Raw genomic sequence first — 15,779 nt, 5'->3', positions numbered from 1 at the left:
TTTGTTATTGCAGATCAGTTCCAAGAGGCAACTATTTAATCTCTGATAATCTGAGACACGTTTTGTTACGTTTGTCTTTTTTTAATAAAATGTTTTCATATTTTACAATGTTTTGATTAATCGTCATCTATAGGAAAGTTTCTTTGCTTTTTATCAAATGTCTCTATATCCTGCTCTCAGCATCACCCAGTTGTCACACAAGCGAAACTGTGGGTTGCCAACAACACACACACACACACACACACACACACACACACACACACACACACACACACACACACACACACAGCAAAACCTGCCTTTCAGCATTTGAAACATACCAGGGAGTTGCGGTGTGGTGTGTGAACACGTGTGTGTGTGTGTGTGTGTGTGTGTGTCTATAGGGGAAAGTGTTCAACCAGTCAATGCACCAATTTTGCTGTTGACAAACAGAGGAGAGCTCTGTTTTTCTTCCAAGAAGGCAGCACACACACTCCAAATCTAGCCAGTTTTCAGTCAGGCCTTTTGTCAGGATTCAGTGTCTAACCTGCTCTTCACTCTAACATGCATTGTTTTTACAGCCTTAGTGTGTGTCAGAGGGCAGAGGAAGGTGAGGGAGTCAGCGAAGTGGTGCTGTGACAAAGTGCGATCTTTGATGTGACAATAGAATAAAAGCAGGAGAAAAAGAAAAGGTAGGAAGAGAAAAGACACTTGAAAGATCAGAAGGAGGAGAACGAGGGAGGTGAATTACGGGGGTAGGGGGGTGAATTATACCAGCAATCACAGTGTGTGTGTGTTTGTGTGTGTGTGGTCGGATGTTAAAGAGTTCACTTGTCAACCTTTGACCTACCACTGACTCATTAGTTGAAACAGTGGGCAAAAGGCTGTGACCTCACTGGGGCCTGAGCTTTAGGTTTGGTCTGTATGTTCTATATGTTCTATAAAGCTGCATTGTTCTCCTGTTCATGTCTTTTTTTCCCCTTTCCTCTCTTTTACCTTTTCATTCTGGAGATGATTAACCCAATCCACCCACATCTTCTGCCCTGCTGCTACTTCTCTGTCTCACCTAACTTATTTATTTAAACATTACTAAATGAAATTTAGTGTGTCGTAAAGTGATTGATATAGTGCAAATGAAAAGTTCACTTTTAGGAACCTTTAATGGAAAATGCTGCAGGTTTAAGGCACTTTTTGTCATAAGTGTTTATTATATGTCAGCAGCCATTCACGGTTAAATGGCCTTTAGTTACTACATTAAAATATTTACTATAAAGGTTTAGTTTGGTTTCCTCCCACAGTCCAAAAACCTGTATGTCAGGTTGATTGGTGACTCTAAATTGCCCATAGGAGTGAGTGTGAGTGTGTGAGGTTGTTGGTCTCTATGTGGCCCTGTGATGGACTGGGGACCTGTCCAGGGTGGACCCCTGCCTTTCACCCAAAGAGAGCTGGGATAGGCTCCAGCAGATCCCTGGGACCCTGGTTAGGACTAAGGGGGTACAGATGATGGATGGATGGTTTAGTGTTGCCGTCATTTCATCATACTCTTTACACCCATTCAACTCATTTAACACTTTGAGTCGAAACTGAGTTAATGTTTTCTGTTTTGACTCTGACTCAGAGTGGAGCATCTCTGTGATCCAAGAATCTCTGATAAAGTTAATGGCTGAGAACATTTGACTGAACACACCATTAGATACACAACACAGCACAGTGTAATAGTCCAGGAATGTCTTTGATCGCTTCTGCTAAACAGTGCAATGTACCTGTGCTGACGTTTTACTTTTTTTCCTCTCGGACCAGACTGATTTTTGGATTCTGACCCTCAATAAACTATAAAGCTTCACTAATGGCACAGAGGAACAGATGGAGGCCCAGTTAATGGAATAAAAAAAAAAAACTTGGTTGATTTTAGGAGTTTGTATTGAAACAATCAACTTTTATTCAGTAAGAGAATAGTTTATGTTGACTATCCCTACTATAACTGTGAATGAGAAAGCTAATGACAAAGTGGGTGCTAAAAGGGCTGTGTAAACACATAAGCCATCGCTTGAGTAGGTTTAAGGTCTGTGGTCTCACCCCGGGCTCTGTGCTAAGTCAGACTGAGCGTCTGATGACCTGTCAACTGTTTACTGCTTCTGCCTGACTCTGTTTATGTGCATGTGTCTGTGTTTGTGCTAATTTGCCTGTGGTGGTTTTCCTACGGCCTTTGTGTGTGTGTGTGTGTGTGTGTGTGTGTGTGTGTGTGTGTGTGTGTGTGTGTGTGTGTGTGTGTGTGTGTGTGTGTGTGTGTGTGTGTGCGTGTGTGCGTGCGTGCGTGTGTGTGTGTGTGCGTGTGTAAGTGTTCATTACTTGTGTTTAGGTGGGCAACTGTCTTGTGTGTACTTGTCGAGCTACCATGATTGCAGAAATTGTGTACTGTACCAGGGACTAGAGAAGTACAGTGTAAATTAGTTTTAATATACTGTGTAGAGGGATAATGAATAAATACATGGGAACAGGGATTATACTGCACTATATAATCAAACAATGCAACAAGCTTTAGGTGTTATTACAGAGATGCAGATCTACTGAGACCATTTAGAGTCTTTGGTCTTCCACAGAAAGGCCTAAGATAAAACTGGAACCCAGAAACCAGAACTTCCTCCGATGTTATAGTGCTGACCGCTGCACTACTGTGCCGCCCACATCTAAGCATAATAATATTTCCCCGATGAATCTGTCTCTCTTTACAGCATGTTATGATGTCCACACACTGCTTTTGGTTGTCACTGGCTTTTAACACAAATTCTGAACAGAGGATCGACAATCAATAAGTTAATTTGACCATGAAGAGAAAGATGAAATGAAACGTTTCAAGCGTCCGATTTGTATTTAGATTAAATGTGTGTAATAAATGAGTGCCAGGAGGGGGAGGTGAGGGGGGGGGGGGGGGCTGCAAAACAACTGGAAACTTGTTCCCAAAGAAAAAATAACGAGACCCTGTGAGAGCAGAAAAATAGAGGAGGATGAGAGAACATAAGGAGAGTAGGAGAGGACCGATCCAGTGGGGGAGAGGGATGTTGGCCTCTTCCTACAGAGAAACACACTTCTCTGTAATTAGCGTCAACGGTGTGAGGTCAGCTCAGTTCTCAGTGTGTGGGTGAGTATTCACTCAGATACACTGAAAGTCAAAAGGAATAAAAGGGGAGTGAATGTTTAACAAAAGAATAAAATAACATTTTAAAGGCCAGAAACGCAGGAATTATAACCAACAAGGGGAAACTCTGTTCAATGAAACAATTGTTGTCAAAATTTCCCCAAACTTTTATTTTCTTATCTCTTCCTCTCTCCTTCCCTCCTCCCATTCTTCCTCTGGAGCAATTATACTAATTCTCCCTACCACTCCCCACCTTCACTGTTACTCTTGCTTTCAAACACACACACACACACACACACACACACACACACACACACTCACTCACTCACTCACTCAGACTCACTCAGACAGACTCCTGGTCAGGTGAAACTGGAGCCCTGAGTTTTGCATGAATGGAGCTCGTTGTCCGTCTGCTACAGCTGTGTAATCACAGTGATGAAGGGTTTGTTTTAGACACACAAAGAGACACACACACACACACACACACAAACACATTGGATACTTGCACACACCAACACAAATGTATAGACACGCTGTCAAACATATGAACATAAATACAGTACACTACACATAGACAAATTTGTGCCATGTCTACGTATGCTGATGGGACATTACAGTTTTACACAGATGAATATGGACACACACACACACACACACACACACACACACACACACATGCACCCAGATATGTATAGTTAGCTAATTGTGTGTGATATAGTCCTGGGTGGTCCACAGGCTCTTGGTGGCCTCATGTCCTTTATGTAAAGTTGAGCTGCTCTGCTCAGACTCCACCCACATATAGAACATCACATAATAATTACATACAGCGTTTATTGACTTGATATGTTCCTGGAAACTAAATATTTCTGTTCTGTAGGTGAAAATACAGTTTTGACTTTTGCATTTTGGCTGCCAGTATAGAGTGTATGTAAAAAGCATGGCCTGTGTTTGAACAGTCAGCAACATGTAATATAATGTCATCATCATTTTTGTTTTGAATTCTTTGCGTTTTCCTAGTTTGCCTTGATTTTTGTCGTGAGTGTCTTTAATTGACGTGTCACCATTAATCACGTTAGTATTTGAAATGTTTTCTGTTCACGCTGAAGAAAAGAAAAAAGCTTCATTTAAAGTGTAAAAGCCGTTTTTTTCACTTTCACCTCTTGTGATTTCGTTTGTATAATTCATTTTTTGTTGTGTGTCTGTAACTCACGTTAAATGCTAAATACAGCTTAAATTTATGCAGTGTAACAGGTTTACATGCAGCAAGTAATGCGATTTCTCCCCTCCCTCTGAAGGCTTTATCTTATAAAGAGCCTGGTTTAAACTTTGTCATGTGTATCCATAGCCAAGAAATCAGGTTACAGTAGCGGCGCTTAATGGGTTTTTCTTATTCCATATGCCAAATTACAAAGTCTCTCATTTGCATGAATTGCAGGAAATTCGATTACCGCACAAAACAACTGAACGCAGACTCACTGTAAACTGCTGTGGCAAAACACAAATGTCTTTGTTTTTAGAGACAAACTGAGCAGGTCTCAGTCAGACAGGGTTTAGGACAAACAGATTGTGAGGAAGTGATCTCACCACTGGGCAGATCCAAAAGTAGGAGTGTTGCACCTATTATTACATGTTATCTATTTCAACATGGTGTTTTTGTCTTGTGATGACTCCCATGACTCCAGTAGATTAAAAGGTAGCATTGTGTTGGGCTGAGTAGGAGTGGACAGTTTACCTCCTCCACAAGGAGCTCCTCAGTCCTCTTAACTCTCTATGTACGATATGATGTCTGATTTTACAAAAAGGGTTTTATATGATGCGTTAATGCTCATATGTTTTATTCAGTCAGTCATAGTTAACTTAATCCAAGAAAATCCACTGTCACTTGTTACTGAGAAATAATTTATCAGTTTATTTCAATTTGATTATCTTTGATAATATAATAATCAAAAATTGAGATTGAAAACGGTTGAATGCAGATCTCACTTTGCTGATAGTTGTCTGTGCATGAGATTGATGCACCGAGCATCATTCAGAGTCTCCCCACAGAGACTAGTAATATCTGGTTTAACCCTGATACGAGTGTGGAAACATTGTGGAGCTCGGTATAGAACAAGTAGCACCGATAACACAGCAGGAACACATAAAATGAGACAATGAAGGCTGGGATTGCTCCCACCACACTTACCTCATGCTGCTGCAATCACATGACCAGACCTCAGCCAATCATATAAATGATGATTATGGTTTTAAATCTTTTTCCAAGTCCCTGTTCTCTTAAAAAAAAAAAAACCCAAAGTGAAGCAGGAAGGGGATGAGCTAAGATAAAGACTTACAGTGATGTCCTTGCCAGCCCAGTTACATTCCTCCCTCCAGTCAACAGGAGCAGGCCAGTAAATCTGAAACACAGCAAGCAATGGTCAGATGGCCCTCTTGCTGAAATCTGGATTTATTAGCCACTAGCTAATTAAAATGCAGAAATTATCTCACTTTCAAAACACAGAACAAGTGTTTGCCTTTGAAAAAGAAATGCCTTATGGGTATTTATCACTCTAATTTAGAGTATTGATTAGTTGGCAGTAACAAATAAAATTTTTGCTGGAGATGGAGACTGGGTGAATCATTTTATTTCTTTATTTCTCCCAAGTGCTGCTTCTCCATGAAACCCAACGTTGTTCATTTTGGCCTCATGGCTGTGAAGCTGTAAGTGATTATGTTTTTTCAGATGGAAATGATAAAATATGGCCTGAGGCTTAAAGGAGTCTGTCCATTCCTCTGTTCATCTCACCTCTTTTCTTTCCCTTCCTCCCTCACCTGCCCATCTGCTTTTTTCTTCTGTTAATCCTCTGTTCTCAGCCCAGCCCCCAACCACACCTCAGTGAATAACAGCACATAGGCCATAAATCAAACTCGCCCATATACTGTATCTAAAAACAACTGAGGTTTCACATTCAACACACCAAACATGTAATTTGCTTGTACTCCAAACAGCTGTGGATGTTTGTAGTAGGCTGTATTTTGCTTGTATAGTTGTTTTGTGCACCTTGTGAGTATATTTCTGAATAATTGTACCCCCCCATTGTGTATATTCAAGTCTGCACAAGAGTCTTTCTGCACCTTCAGATGTAAGCTGTGACTGTTGTATACTCCAAAGGCCGGACTTCAAAGGATGTCATTTAGATCTTAATCATGTTTTTTTTTTTTGATAAAAGTTTCTTTTCGTCTCTGTCCACCTCTTTGATTTTCTACCTTTAGTCCCACGTTTTTCTGCCTTTCCCTCGTACACGTGAGGCTGCTGACCTGAGTGGTCTCATATGTGGAAGGAGCATGAGTCAGTTACTGTCAAAGCGGTTAGTCACGTGTGTCCACATCTGTAACTTACTCTTTCTGCGTTTTATTTTAGGTCCGTATGAAAACAAACTCATAAAGTATGTGGGTTTAGTATTATCTAATGTATTACTGATAACAAACAGTAATTCTTATTATTTTTAGGAATCAGACAATATGGCACTGGTTATAAATATTTAAATATATATTCTGTTTTATTAACATGAACTAAAGTAAACCAAGTATTTTGTTTCTACAGTAATAATAACACTGCACCTGTGCCTATGGTGCTTTGTTTTCCTATTAAGTGTTGGTCCACAAACCTTTAATGAACATTTTGCTGTAGTACAAGTTCTTTGATGACCAACCTTTTGTTCCTGCTTGGCAATGTTGTCCAGTGAGAGTGACAGCAGGAAGTTTTTGGCCCCGACAAAGAGGCGGCCTCGTTCTTCATCCAGCAGTAGAGCGCTGAAGCAGCAGGATCGCTCCAGGTCGAACCGCCGGACCCCATGGAACTGCTGCAATTCTGACAGTGCACAGATATGTAGGTTTATAGAACAGGCACTTCTTCCTTTGTCTCCTGCTACATGCGATTATATTAATGCATCCCATAGATTTACAAAAGCTGCTTTCAGTCAATGCACAGCCTTTAGAATTTACTATTTTTATGTGTGTAAAATATGAACAATTTAGCGGCATCTAGTGGTGAGTTTGCAGAATGCAGCTAAGTAGCCATCACACCCCACCCCATTTCCAGGCACAAGAAAGAGTAAGTTGCAATGTACAGCCGCTGGAATTACACACCACCGAGTCTCGTGAGATCCATCTTGGCGGTGTGTAATTTCACACACCAATCAGCATCATGTTAGTTCGGGGCATGACGAGGGCCTAAGGTAATACAGAGAAGCTTTTAATTTGCATATTTACCTTCCAAAAACACAAATCGCAAACCGGCATGTTCACTGATAATGATAGGCAGCAACTGTAGCTGCTTAGCATTCACTGGCAATTTGTTGTTTAATCTTCAGGCAATGCGTCATGTGACTTGTTGGTCTGGTTGGTTGAAATTATTGTTAGCTGGTCCTGACTGGCTTCACCTGCCAAGTAACTGTTCGACGCGCCTGCCCTTTCTGAGCTGTGTATCTCCAATTCATATTCATGTGAATGTGCATCTGCCTTTGTGTTTGTAGTTACAAAAAAAAATGTATTATACAAAACAATCAAGAGACCATAAGTTAATTTGAGAGAACTTTGCAAGATTCCAGTCAGGTCCAAATTTCAAACCTATTCAGGTATTTTTGCAAGATCACTGTTGTCATGTTGGGACTGAACCTCGTGTTGGGACTAAACCTGCAACATGCAAACTCTGACAAGTAATTTAAACTCTCAATGTGGAGTCAAAGACTATACTTCAGTCATGGCCATGCATCTTCTTCGGTCTTGAATAAAACAGTGAACAATGACTTTTCGATCAAAGAAGCAAACACCTCAGGTCATCAGAGTCTTCAGATACAATTAAGTTATTTGGCCACAGGGTTGCGACCAGTCATGTGGATGATAAAGAAGGTTATCGTTTGATTTTTAGAATTGAACATTTCTGGGCTGTGTCCTACAGCCAGTGTCTTTTGAACATTCAGTCCTTTGACTGTAATGACACTTTTGGTTTTAGTGGAAAAACTGAGTATTGTTGCTGTTTCTTAAAAACTTAATTCTGGGGAGAAAGTGCCCAGAAAAGTTCAGCTTGTATTTGTAAACTTAAGTTACAATATTCACCTCAAGCGGGTGGAAGGAAAACTCTGTTCTTGGCTGAAGAAGCTGAGGAAATAAAGGGACTGCATCCTCCCCAGCTGACCTGGCTTAAACCAAGTGCTATAGAAAATAAGACCACGGCCCTCTTTGTTTAAACTTTTAAATGGCTTTATTAGTCTGCCGTTGTTCTAATGCAAATTTATAACTTTAATTAAGATCCTGACGCCACCCAACAGCCGCCTGCATGACATCACCTTAGGTTTGCCGCTCTTGGTTTATAGTAATGTGCTATTTTCAGCAAATGTGTTGTCAGACATATTTCAACTTCTCCTATAAAAACTGTATCTGAGCTAAATTGTGCTTCATTGACATGCTGATATATTCACAGTAGGCAACATAACATATCTTAGTTGATGTTTAGATCGTAACGTTTAATGTTTTAGCATAATAATATATTGGTGTAGATAGTTATTGTAATAACCACACACTATCCTGCTTATTGACCTACTAACTTATCGTAAGTTTTCATAAACCTGTTCATCAGCCTGATATAACTGGCTGGTGTGTTGTTTACGTGCTGGCTAAATAAAGAGCTGCGTTGCTGCTGGTGCATGAGATAATAAAATGATCTCTTTTTGTAGTTCACATGTCATCGGAAATTAAAATATCTGTTTCTTATCATTCGTGCTACATGGAATTAAAGGCAGCAGCGATCTCAGCTGGAACGATGGCCTTCAGTGAGCCTCGCGTCCTTGGTGAGTTAGATCAGGCTGTAATTGCTGGTTTTTCAGTGATGAAACATCCCTGGGTTATGTGGCCATGTTGGGCATTGAGCTGCCTTCTTCCAACTTACAATACTCTGGATGAAACACAAAACCCTGCCACTGTGTCTTTAAGCTGTGTGTGTGTGTGTGTGTGTGTGTGTGTGTGTGTGTGTGTGTGTGTGTGTGTGTGTGTGTGTGTCTGTGTGTGTGTGTCTGTGTGTGTGTCTGTGTCTGTGTCTGTGTGTCTGTATGAGTGTGGCTATGAATCACAGTAACCACAAATTACATCTGGCTTCTGTTCGGGGCTGTTTGAAAAGGATATGGCTGAATATCACATGAAACAGAATGTGTGTGTGTGTGTGTGTGTGTGTGTGTGTGTGTGTGTGTGTGTGTGTGTGTGTGTGTGTGTGTGTGTGTGTGTGTGTGTGTGTGTGTACAGAATAGACTCACATGGACACCCACATGCACAAACCACCACCTTCTTCTTCTTTACTCCTTGAAGTTTTGGTTCTTACCTTTGTATGAAAGTTTCATGCGCGGTGATGAGGAGGAAGAGGAGGAGGAGGAGGAAGAGGAAGAGGAAGTGGAAGTACTGGTCACAGTGCTGGAGGAAGCATGGGCAGCAGCCAGGCCAAGCAGGAACAGAGAGCTGCAGGTGACCAGTGTGGCTGCTATCATCATCATCATGGTCATCATCTTTCAGGCAGACTTAGAACAAAGTCCTTCCTGGTTTTCTCTGAGTCTGTGATTAGTGTCACTTTTGTTGCTGTTTCTGATTTTTTTGTCTGTATTGGATACAGTCTGCTTGCCTTTGGACTAGTTTGGTTTGGACTTTGTCCTTTGTAGTGAGGATTCAGGATCAGCCCAACCTTTGAATCTAAAACAGATTCCCCCACTTGTGGTTTGCTGTATCAGATCTCAAGTCTCTCCTAGCCGTCTTTTTAATATTCAGTCACTCTCTGATCCACTGCTCCTCTCTTGACGGATGACCAAGATCACCTCTCACATCCAAAACCGGGCAAAAACATCACACAGCGGCAAGAAGACCTAAAAATAGAGAGAGAAAGGGAGAGGGTTTAGAAATGGACATTGCTAGTATACACATGCTGGTGCCAAAGGATGCCTTTGTGCACACAAACACTGACATCTGAGGTAAATTTAGTCAGTCAGATTGATGCCCCTTCCAGACTGTGTTAATGCCAGCCTCCATTATGGCAGCGACACTATAATCTCTTCACATTACAGCAGCACTCAGGGACTGTATCTGAAACACACACACACACACACACACACACACACACACACACACACACACACACACACACTCTCACTGGTGATGATGGTGTGTATGATAGAGATATGTCTTGTCTACTGCCAAGCCTCTCCACAACTGTGCCACTGCCAACTCACAGTGGCTCCCCCCTCGCTCGCTCTCCAGCTTGTGCTGCTCGCTCCCTCTCACTCCCCCCACACTGGCAGACGGTGCCACCAGATGAGATCTCTTCATTGTTGAGGACTAATGAGCCGACGTTGTCGTGGATGGATGTGTGAATGAATGAGTGCGTCGGTGCTTAACAGGAAGTCACTCCAGAGAGAAAGACTTTTGTTGGCTTTTGTAAAGAGATTTGGTGTCAATATTGACTTACACATTAATAGATAAATGACTTTGCAAGTTGTGTGTGTGTGTGTGTGTGTGTTGTTTTTTGTAATAGTTTCTACACCTAGCTTCAATGACCTGTAAGTTTCCAACACAAAAGAAGCTCTATGAAGGTATTTGAGAACTGGAGTAGATTTGAAACTGGCAGATTAGTTATTGTTTTGGAAAAATCCCTAATAACTTGGTGTCTCTGTTTTCTATGTGCTGTTGTAAACCACAACTCTGCCACAGCAGGACCAGGAATGAGGTCACTACTTTATAAGCTTTCACATATATGAATGTTGGGCTCTAAAAAGCGTCCACAGGACACACACACACACACCTCTCTTTGAGGACTTTGCACTCTGCGTTCAGCCATAACAATAAAGCCTTTCAGTAGAAACAGCCTTCTTGATTATGTTGCACCTCACATTTGGTGCTTGGTCAGTAACATGCAGACAGTCGGCTTTTCACTCTTTTCACTTTCAAGCTGTTTCCTCTCCCCCTTCTAGCAATTATCCCTATCAGCAATTATCCCCGTCCTTCATGTGTCTGTATGTGCAGTGAAATCAGCTACTTGGCCTGCACTGCTCTTAACCCTGCTCTGGAGACTGGATCTGTCCATAGCAATGGCAGACATGCAATAATAGTTTTTATCTTTTCAAATGAGAAGCTTGCGAATGCTAATGAAGGTCCTTGTAGACAAAATCAGACTAACAGCAGCATAAACCTGGTTCTCTTACTCTCCTGAAGCTACACAAGCACTGCTAACTGAAGCTGCTTCTCAAATTGTATGTAGGCCTAAATTATGCACCCCCTTATCAAAAGCGTCTTGTCATAAACGGACTGAACCCAGTCTACATTTGGGTCTCTTGGTGGCGCACTAGCCTGTATCCCACTGTAGGTTATTGGTACATCAGAAACAAAATGCCATTGATTTGCTCTATTTGTTAGAATAAAAATATATTTTGTGTTGGTAAATCTTGTGATATATTAATCGAGAAGCTCAGACTTTTTGGGGATTTCTTAACCGTTGATTGGTGACCGGAGTTGACGGACGTCTCCAGTTTAGCTGTTCAGTTTAGTCTGTGTTGTGTGGAATTGATCCAGTATTTAAAGCACGATGAATTTTCAATTACACCAGCACCACCCCACTCCCATCCAAAGTGGAACTAATTCGTTTTAGGCTTAACGGCATCTTTACGTTAATTTCTGGCTCATGTATGGCTGAAAGCCGCATATACATACCGAAATGCACAAAGACCAGAATTTACACACACACACACACACCGTTCACACAGACTCATCCAGGCTGTTGGCACAGAATTTTATGAATAATGGAGCTATTGAGGCGTGGAGACAGGAGAGCTCTCATAAGCTCACAGTACAACAGGACTGAGCTGAACAGGAACATAGGCTCCCACAAACCCTGCAGTATGTAAACACGCACACAGACACACACAGACAGACACACACACACACACACTTGTGAATGGACAAAGAATACAGACAAGCTTTGAACTCAGCTGACATGTTCAGAGGTGTGAATTGCAAAGGCTACTCTTATAGCTGTGTGTTCCTAAGGTCAGGTGTGAAGTAAAAAACATTAAAATCCCCTTCTCAAGGCAGTGATTACACAGGCACAGGCGATCAATAAATTGTGTGTGTGTGTGTGTGTGTGTGTGAGACAAGACAGAGAGAGGTCTGTGTGTGTGCTCGAAGCCCTGTGCTGAGCTGCAACACTGCAGTATTTTAAGGAGAAGGACGTCAGTCCTATCGTCAGCTGCAGCTCCAGAACACAAACAGAAACACACACAATTCACGTCACAGTCCCTGGGAGTGACAGGGGCAGCAGCGAAGCCCTGACACTCCTGTCGGCTGCTATAAAAGGACAACCAGTCCCATTTGTGCGTGTCTGTGTGTGGTTTGTGTGTCTTCTGAATGTGCCATCATGACTCGAAGAGAGAATTATTGTTCCTCGCACATCCTCATCTCATCTTGACGGGCACACACACACACACACACACACACACTCATACATTAACTGCTGTATTTGCAGTACTTTGATATTTGTAAACAAACATGTACACCTACAAATACTCAAACTCCTTGCGTGATCCATAATGCACCTTAATGAAAAAAAAAAGCCATTGGGTCCACTGACACTTATATTCAGTTCAGCTTCAATAGACACAGCAGCAGCAGCAGCATGCCAAGAGGGAGTGGATTAAAAATAAAGACAGAAAGAGAGAGAGATTCTTTGTGCTGGGTGGGGGGGACAAGCCGTCCTGTCAAAACTAGCCTAAATAGAGACGAGCAGACAAAGCAGATCGCCTCTAGGGTGAGCCAGGCTTTTAAGAGCAAGGTTAGAGTGCAATCCTACAGCTCAGCATGCAATAATGAATGAACTGATATCAACAATTTAACCTGTAGCCTCCATTAACACAGGTTAGAGAGGAGGAGGAGAAACATGGAGAGTTTAACGTGAGGACATGGCAGAGGGAGATACAAGGAAAGAAGGGACGGGGATGGAAGAGTAGCACTACCAGGAGGAGTAAGAAAAACAAAAAGTTGGGACAATGAGGAAACAAGGGAAGATAAAGATGTAGAGAGCGAGTTACTGACAAGCCCTACAGCTTGCCTGTGAACTTACAGTCCCACTGAAAACCAAATGCATTGGAGGGAGGGGTGGAAAGGGAAATGAGCGAGGCAAGAGGTGGTGGAGAGAAAAGAGCCAATTGTTTCGCCGGCAGGGAGAAAAAGTTTCCCTGGCCTGTGACCAACAAGTGTAAGTATCCCTGTGATGGAGAAATGAAAGAAAGGAGGAATGGATGGATTAAGAGGTGAAGGAGGAGGGAGGGGCATCTCTGTTTGAATGACTGAAACAGCAGGTTACTGGTGGCTTTTGCACCAGTTTGTCTGGTGGGACTGAAAGTGGGGGCAAGACAATGTGGAAGGTTTAGAAAATATCATGAATTTGACAAACAAGAGCATGAAAGTCCACAGACAAAGAAACTGTTCTTGTTATAGGAGATCTTCATAAACTGCCAATTTGCAATTTGCATGCAGTATCTACCCTTAGCCCCCAGACATTTCTGATCCTGACATTTGATCTTGGTGCAGGGGCAAAATGTGGCAAAGGGATGAGAGGCAGGACAGATGCTGAGCTACTGCAGGTGTGGACCAGGCAGAGACAGAGAGAAACAGAGCAGAGGCCACAGTGGGTGGTTTAATTAACTGCAGTGAACGTGATAGCATTTACTATGTGCTGTAAAGTGTCTGTTTTTGGATCCACTTAACCTTTTACCTTCTTATCAAACTGTGAAAAACATCTGAAATGCAATGACTACAAGCATATTTTTAATTCCACCATTGGTTTTCATTTGGCTAATGCTCCTTAAATCAAGCTCAGACATTGTTTGGTCATATTATAAGTGTGATGTGTCGCCATCACAGATAGTGCTCATAACATACAATGAAAAACAAATGCCTCACCTTGAATGCATGCATGTGTATTAACCACATTATCTAGACTAACTTTTGCTGATTTGATCCCCACAAGAACAACCATTCATCTTGGGGTTAGGACTTGGTTTTAGGATTGAGGTTGGAATAAACTAGTTTACTAGGAAAGAAAGGGTTGGTGGTCAGGATTTAATTGTAGCAGTTATGGTGTGGGAAAGCAATCGGGGCCTGGATGTGACTGTCTTCACAAGTGCTGTATAACAGTATAAGTGCAGCAAGCATCTCAAAAGTTGGGCCTTCCACCTTGACTGATTTAAAAAATCCTTCAGTGTTTTGATTCAGCTTAGAATAAAAAAATTGCTCGGCTCGTTGGCCTGTTTGCTCTGTTTGGGTTTACATGTTTACCTGTGCAGGGAAAAGCAGGAGAGGAAGAGCAGGTGGCTGCACGTCAACACTTTTACTAACGGTCTTTAAAGGCTGCAGCAGAAGTGCTGCAAGCAAACATGTGAGGGGAAAAATAAAAAACCTCTTGTACAGTGACTGCAGCTCTGACTGTTACTGGTGTGAAGCATGAGAGCGTTTTGCTTTTGCCCAGAAGAATAGAGCTGAGCAGTGCCTCATTTCCCCTGCAAACCAGGAAAAGCAACAAGTGTTGATAAAGACAGAGACCACCAGTGGAGGGAAGGCATTCAGTTCAAGCTAAAGGGAAGTTACAGCATAATACTGGTCTGTGCTATATTGGCTATAGGTGTTATTTAGAGTCAGAGTTAAAAGTGAAGGTGGGAGGTAAAAACAGTGCTTTACAAAAGCAGAAAAAGTAAAAAGCTCAGTCACATGACACATGCTCTCTAACTTCTGTCTAATGCAGCTTATAAATCCACTTTTCTTCAGTAGAGAGTCTTGGGATCAAGCGAGTTGCCGGAGTAAATAGACGTTTAACACATTCAAACATTACTCACACAACAGTAAAGAAGCTGAAGCCAAAAGCCTTTATGGGATTTAGGCTGATAGTGAGAAAGAGACAGCAAGTCAAAGCGAAGGCAGAGAGCCTGGTTGTTCTGAAAGACACCGACTGAATGAAGGAGCCGGGGAGGCTCCGGCGCTCGGCTGGTCGCTGGTACAGAGCCATCTGGCCCAGCATGCTGAATGGAAGGTTTCCCAGCCTGCAAACTCGTGGCTAGCATTTGTTCACTTTGGCTAAATGATTCTCAGTAGTCAAAGTTTGAGTGGGAAAAATGGAAGAGCTATTGTAACTGGAGTGAACTGAATCTGTTTGGCAGGTGTCTGCCATGCAAAAACTCTGCACTCTGCCAAAGATTTCAGTCTTGCTCCTGATGATGGATATCTTTACAACCGTTTCTCTCAGTGCAGTGGGGAGTAGTGACAGGACTAATTTTATTCTCTGGAACTTCACATATTAAACATGATATCAAAATAGATGAAAATGTTGCTGGAGAACTGCCTTCCAGTGGTCATCCATCTTAAACCTCTCGTCTGGTGTTGCTAGCTCTGACGAGAGAGACAATGATGGAGCCACTAAGGCGAGGGCAGCCTGCTGGTAGCTGCTAGTTGTCCATTTAGCTGTGTTAAACCCAAAAGCAGCACTTTGTCAGGCCCTTTCACAGCTGCCTGTGACTGGAGCTGCTCCATACGACTCATTCTACGCTCCTGAATGAAACAGCAGAGCAGATCTGAGACCTGTTCTCTGTGGGAGCAGCCCACACTT

The 15,779-nt window shown here is 42.2% G+C and overlaps 1 protein-coding gene and 1 long non-coding RNA gene across 7 annotated transcripts in view; one reads left to right on the top strand and one right to left on the bottom strand.

The window, feature by feature from the left end:
• Positions 1-15,779, bottom strand: part of sema3b (sema domain, immunoglobulin domain (Ig), short basic domain, secreted, (semaphorin) 3B) — a 58,535-nt gene that overhangs the window by 12,761 nt on the left and 29,995 nt on the right. For 2 of the 4 annotated variants that reach the window (XM_026332876.1, XM_026332877.1), the window contains exons 2-4: positions 9,468-9,999; positions 6,808-6,965; positions 5,449-5,511 (exon numbers count right to left, since the gene is read on the bottom strand). In XM_026332876.1, coding sequence (XP_026188661.1) covers positions 5,449-5,511; positions 6,808-6,965; positions 9,468-9,648 — 402 coding nt within the window. In that variant the 5' untranslated portion in view covers positions 9,649-9,999. Of the gene's footprint in view, positions 1-5,300; positions 5,382-5,448; positions 5,512-6,807; positions 6,966-9,467; positions 10,000-10,097; positions 10,130-15,779 lie in introns of those variants that run through there. The other 2 variants (XM_026332878.1, XM_026332879.1) reach the window with 2 other exon arrangements.
• Positions 12,908-15,779, top strand: part of LOC113145798 (uncharacterized) — an 85,367-nt gene continuing 82,495 nt past the window's right edge. For all 3 annotated transcript variants that reach the window (XR_004463118.1, XR_003297275.2, XR_004463119.1), the window contains exon 1: positions 12,908-13,376. This is a non-coding gene — a long non-coding RNA (uncharacterized LOC113145798). The remainder of the gene's footprint in view (positions 13,377-15,779) is intronic.

This window comes from Mastacembelus armatus, chromosome 7, assembly GCF_900324485.2.
Source record: "Mastacembelus armatus chromosome 7, fMasArm1.2, whole genome shotgun sequence".
Taxonomy (NCBI): domain Eukaryota; kingdom Metazoa; phylum Chordata; class Actinopteri; order Synbranchiformes; family Mastacembelidae; genus Mastacembelus; species Mastacembelus armatus.
Note: the sequence above shows the minus strand (reverse complement) of the source record. Positions and strands in the feature narration are given on the sequence as shown.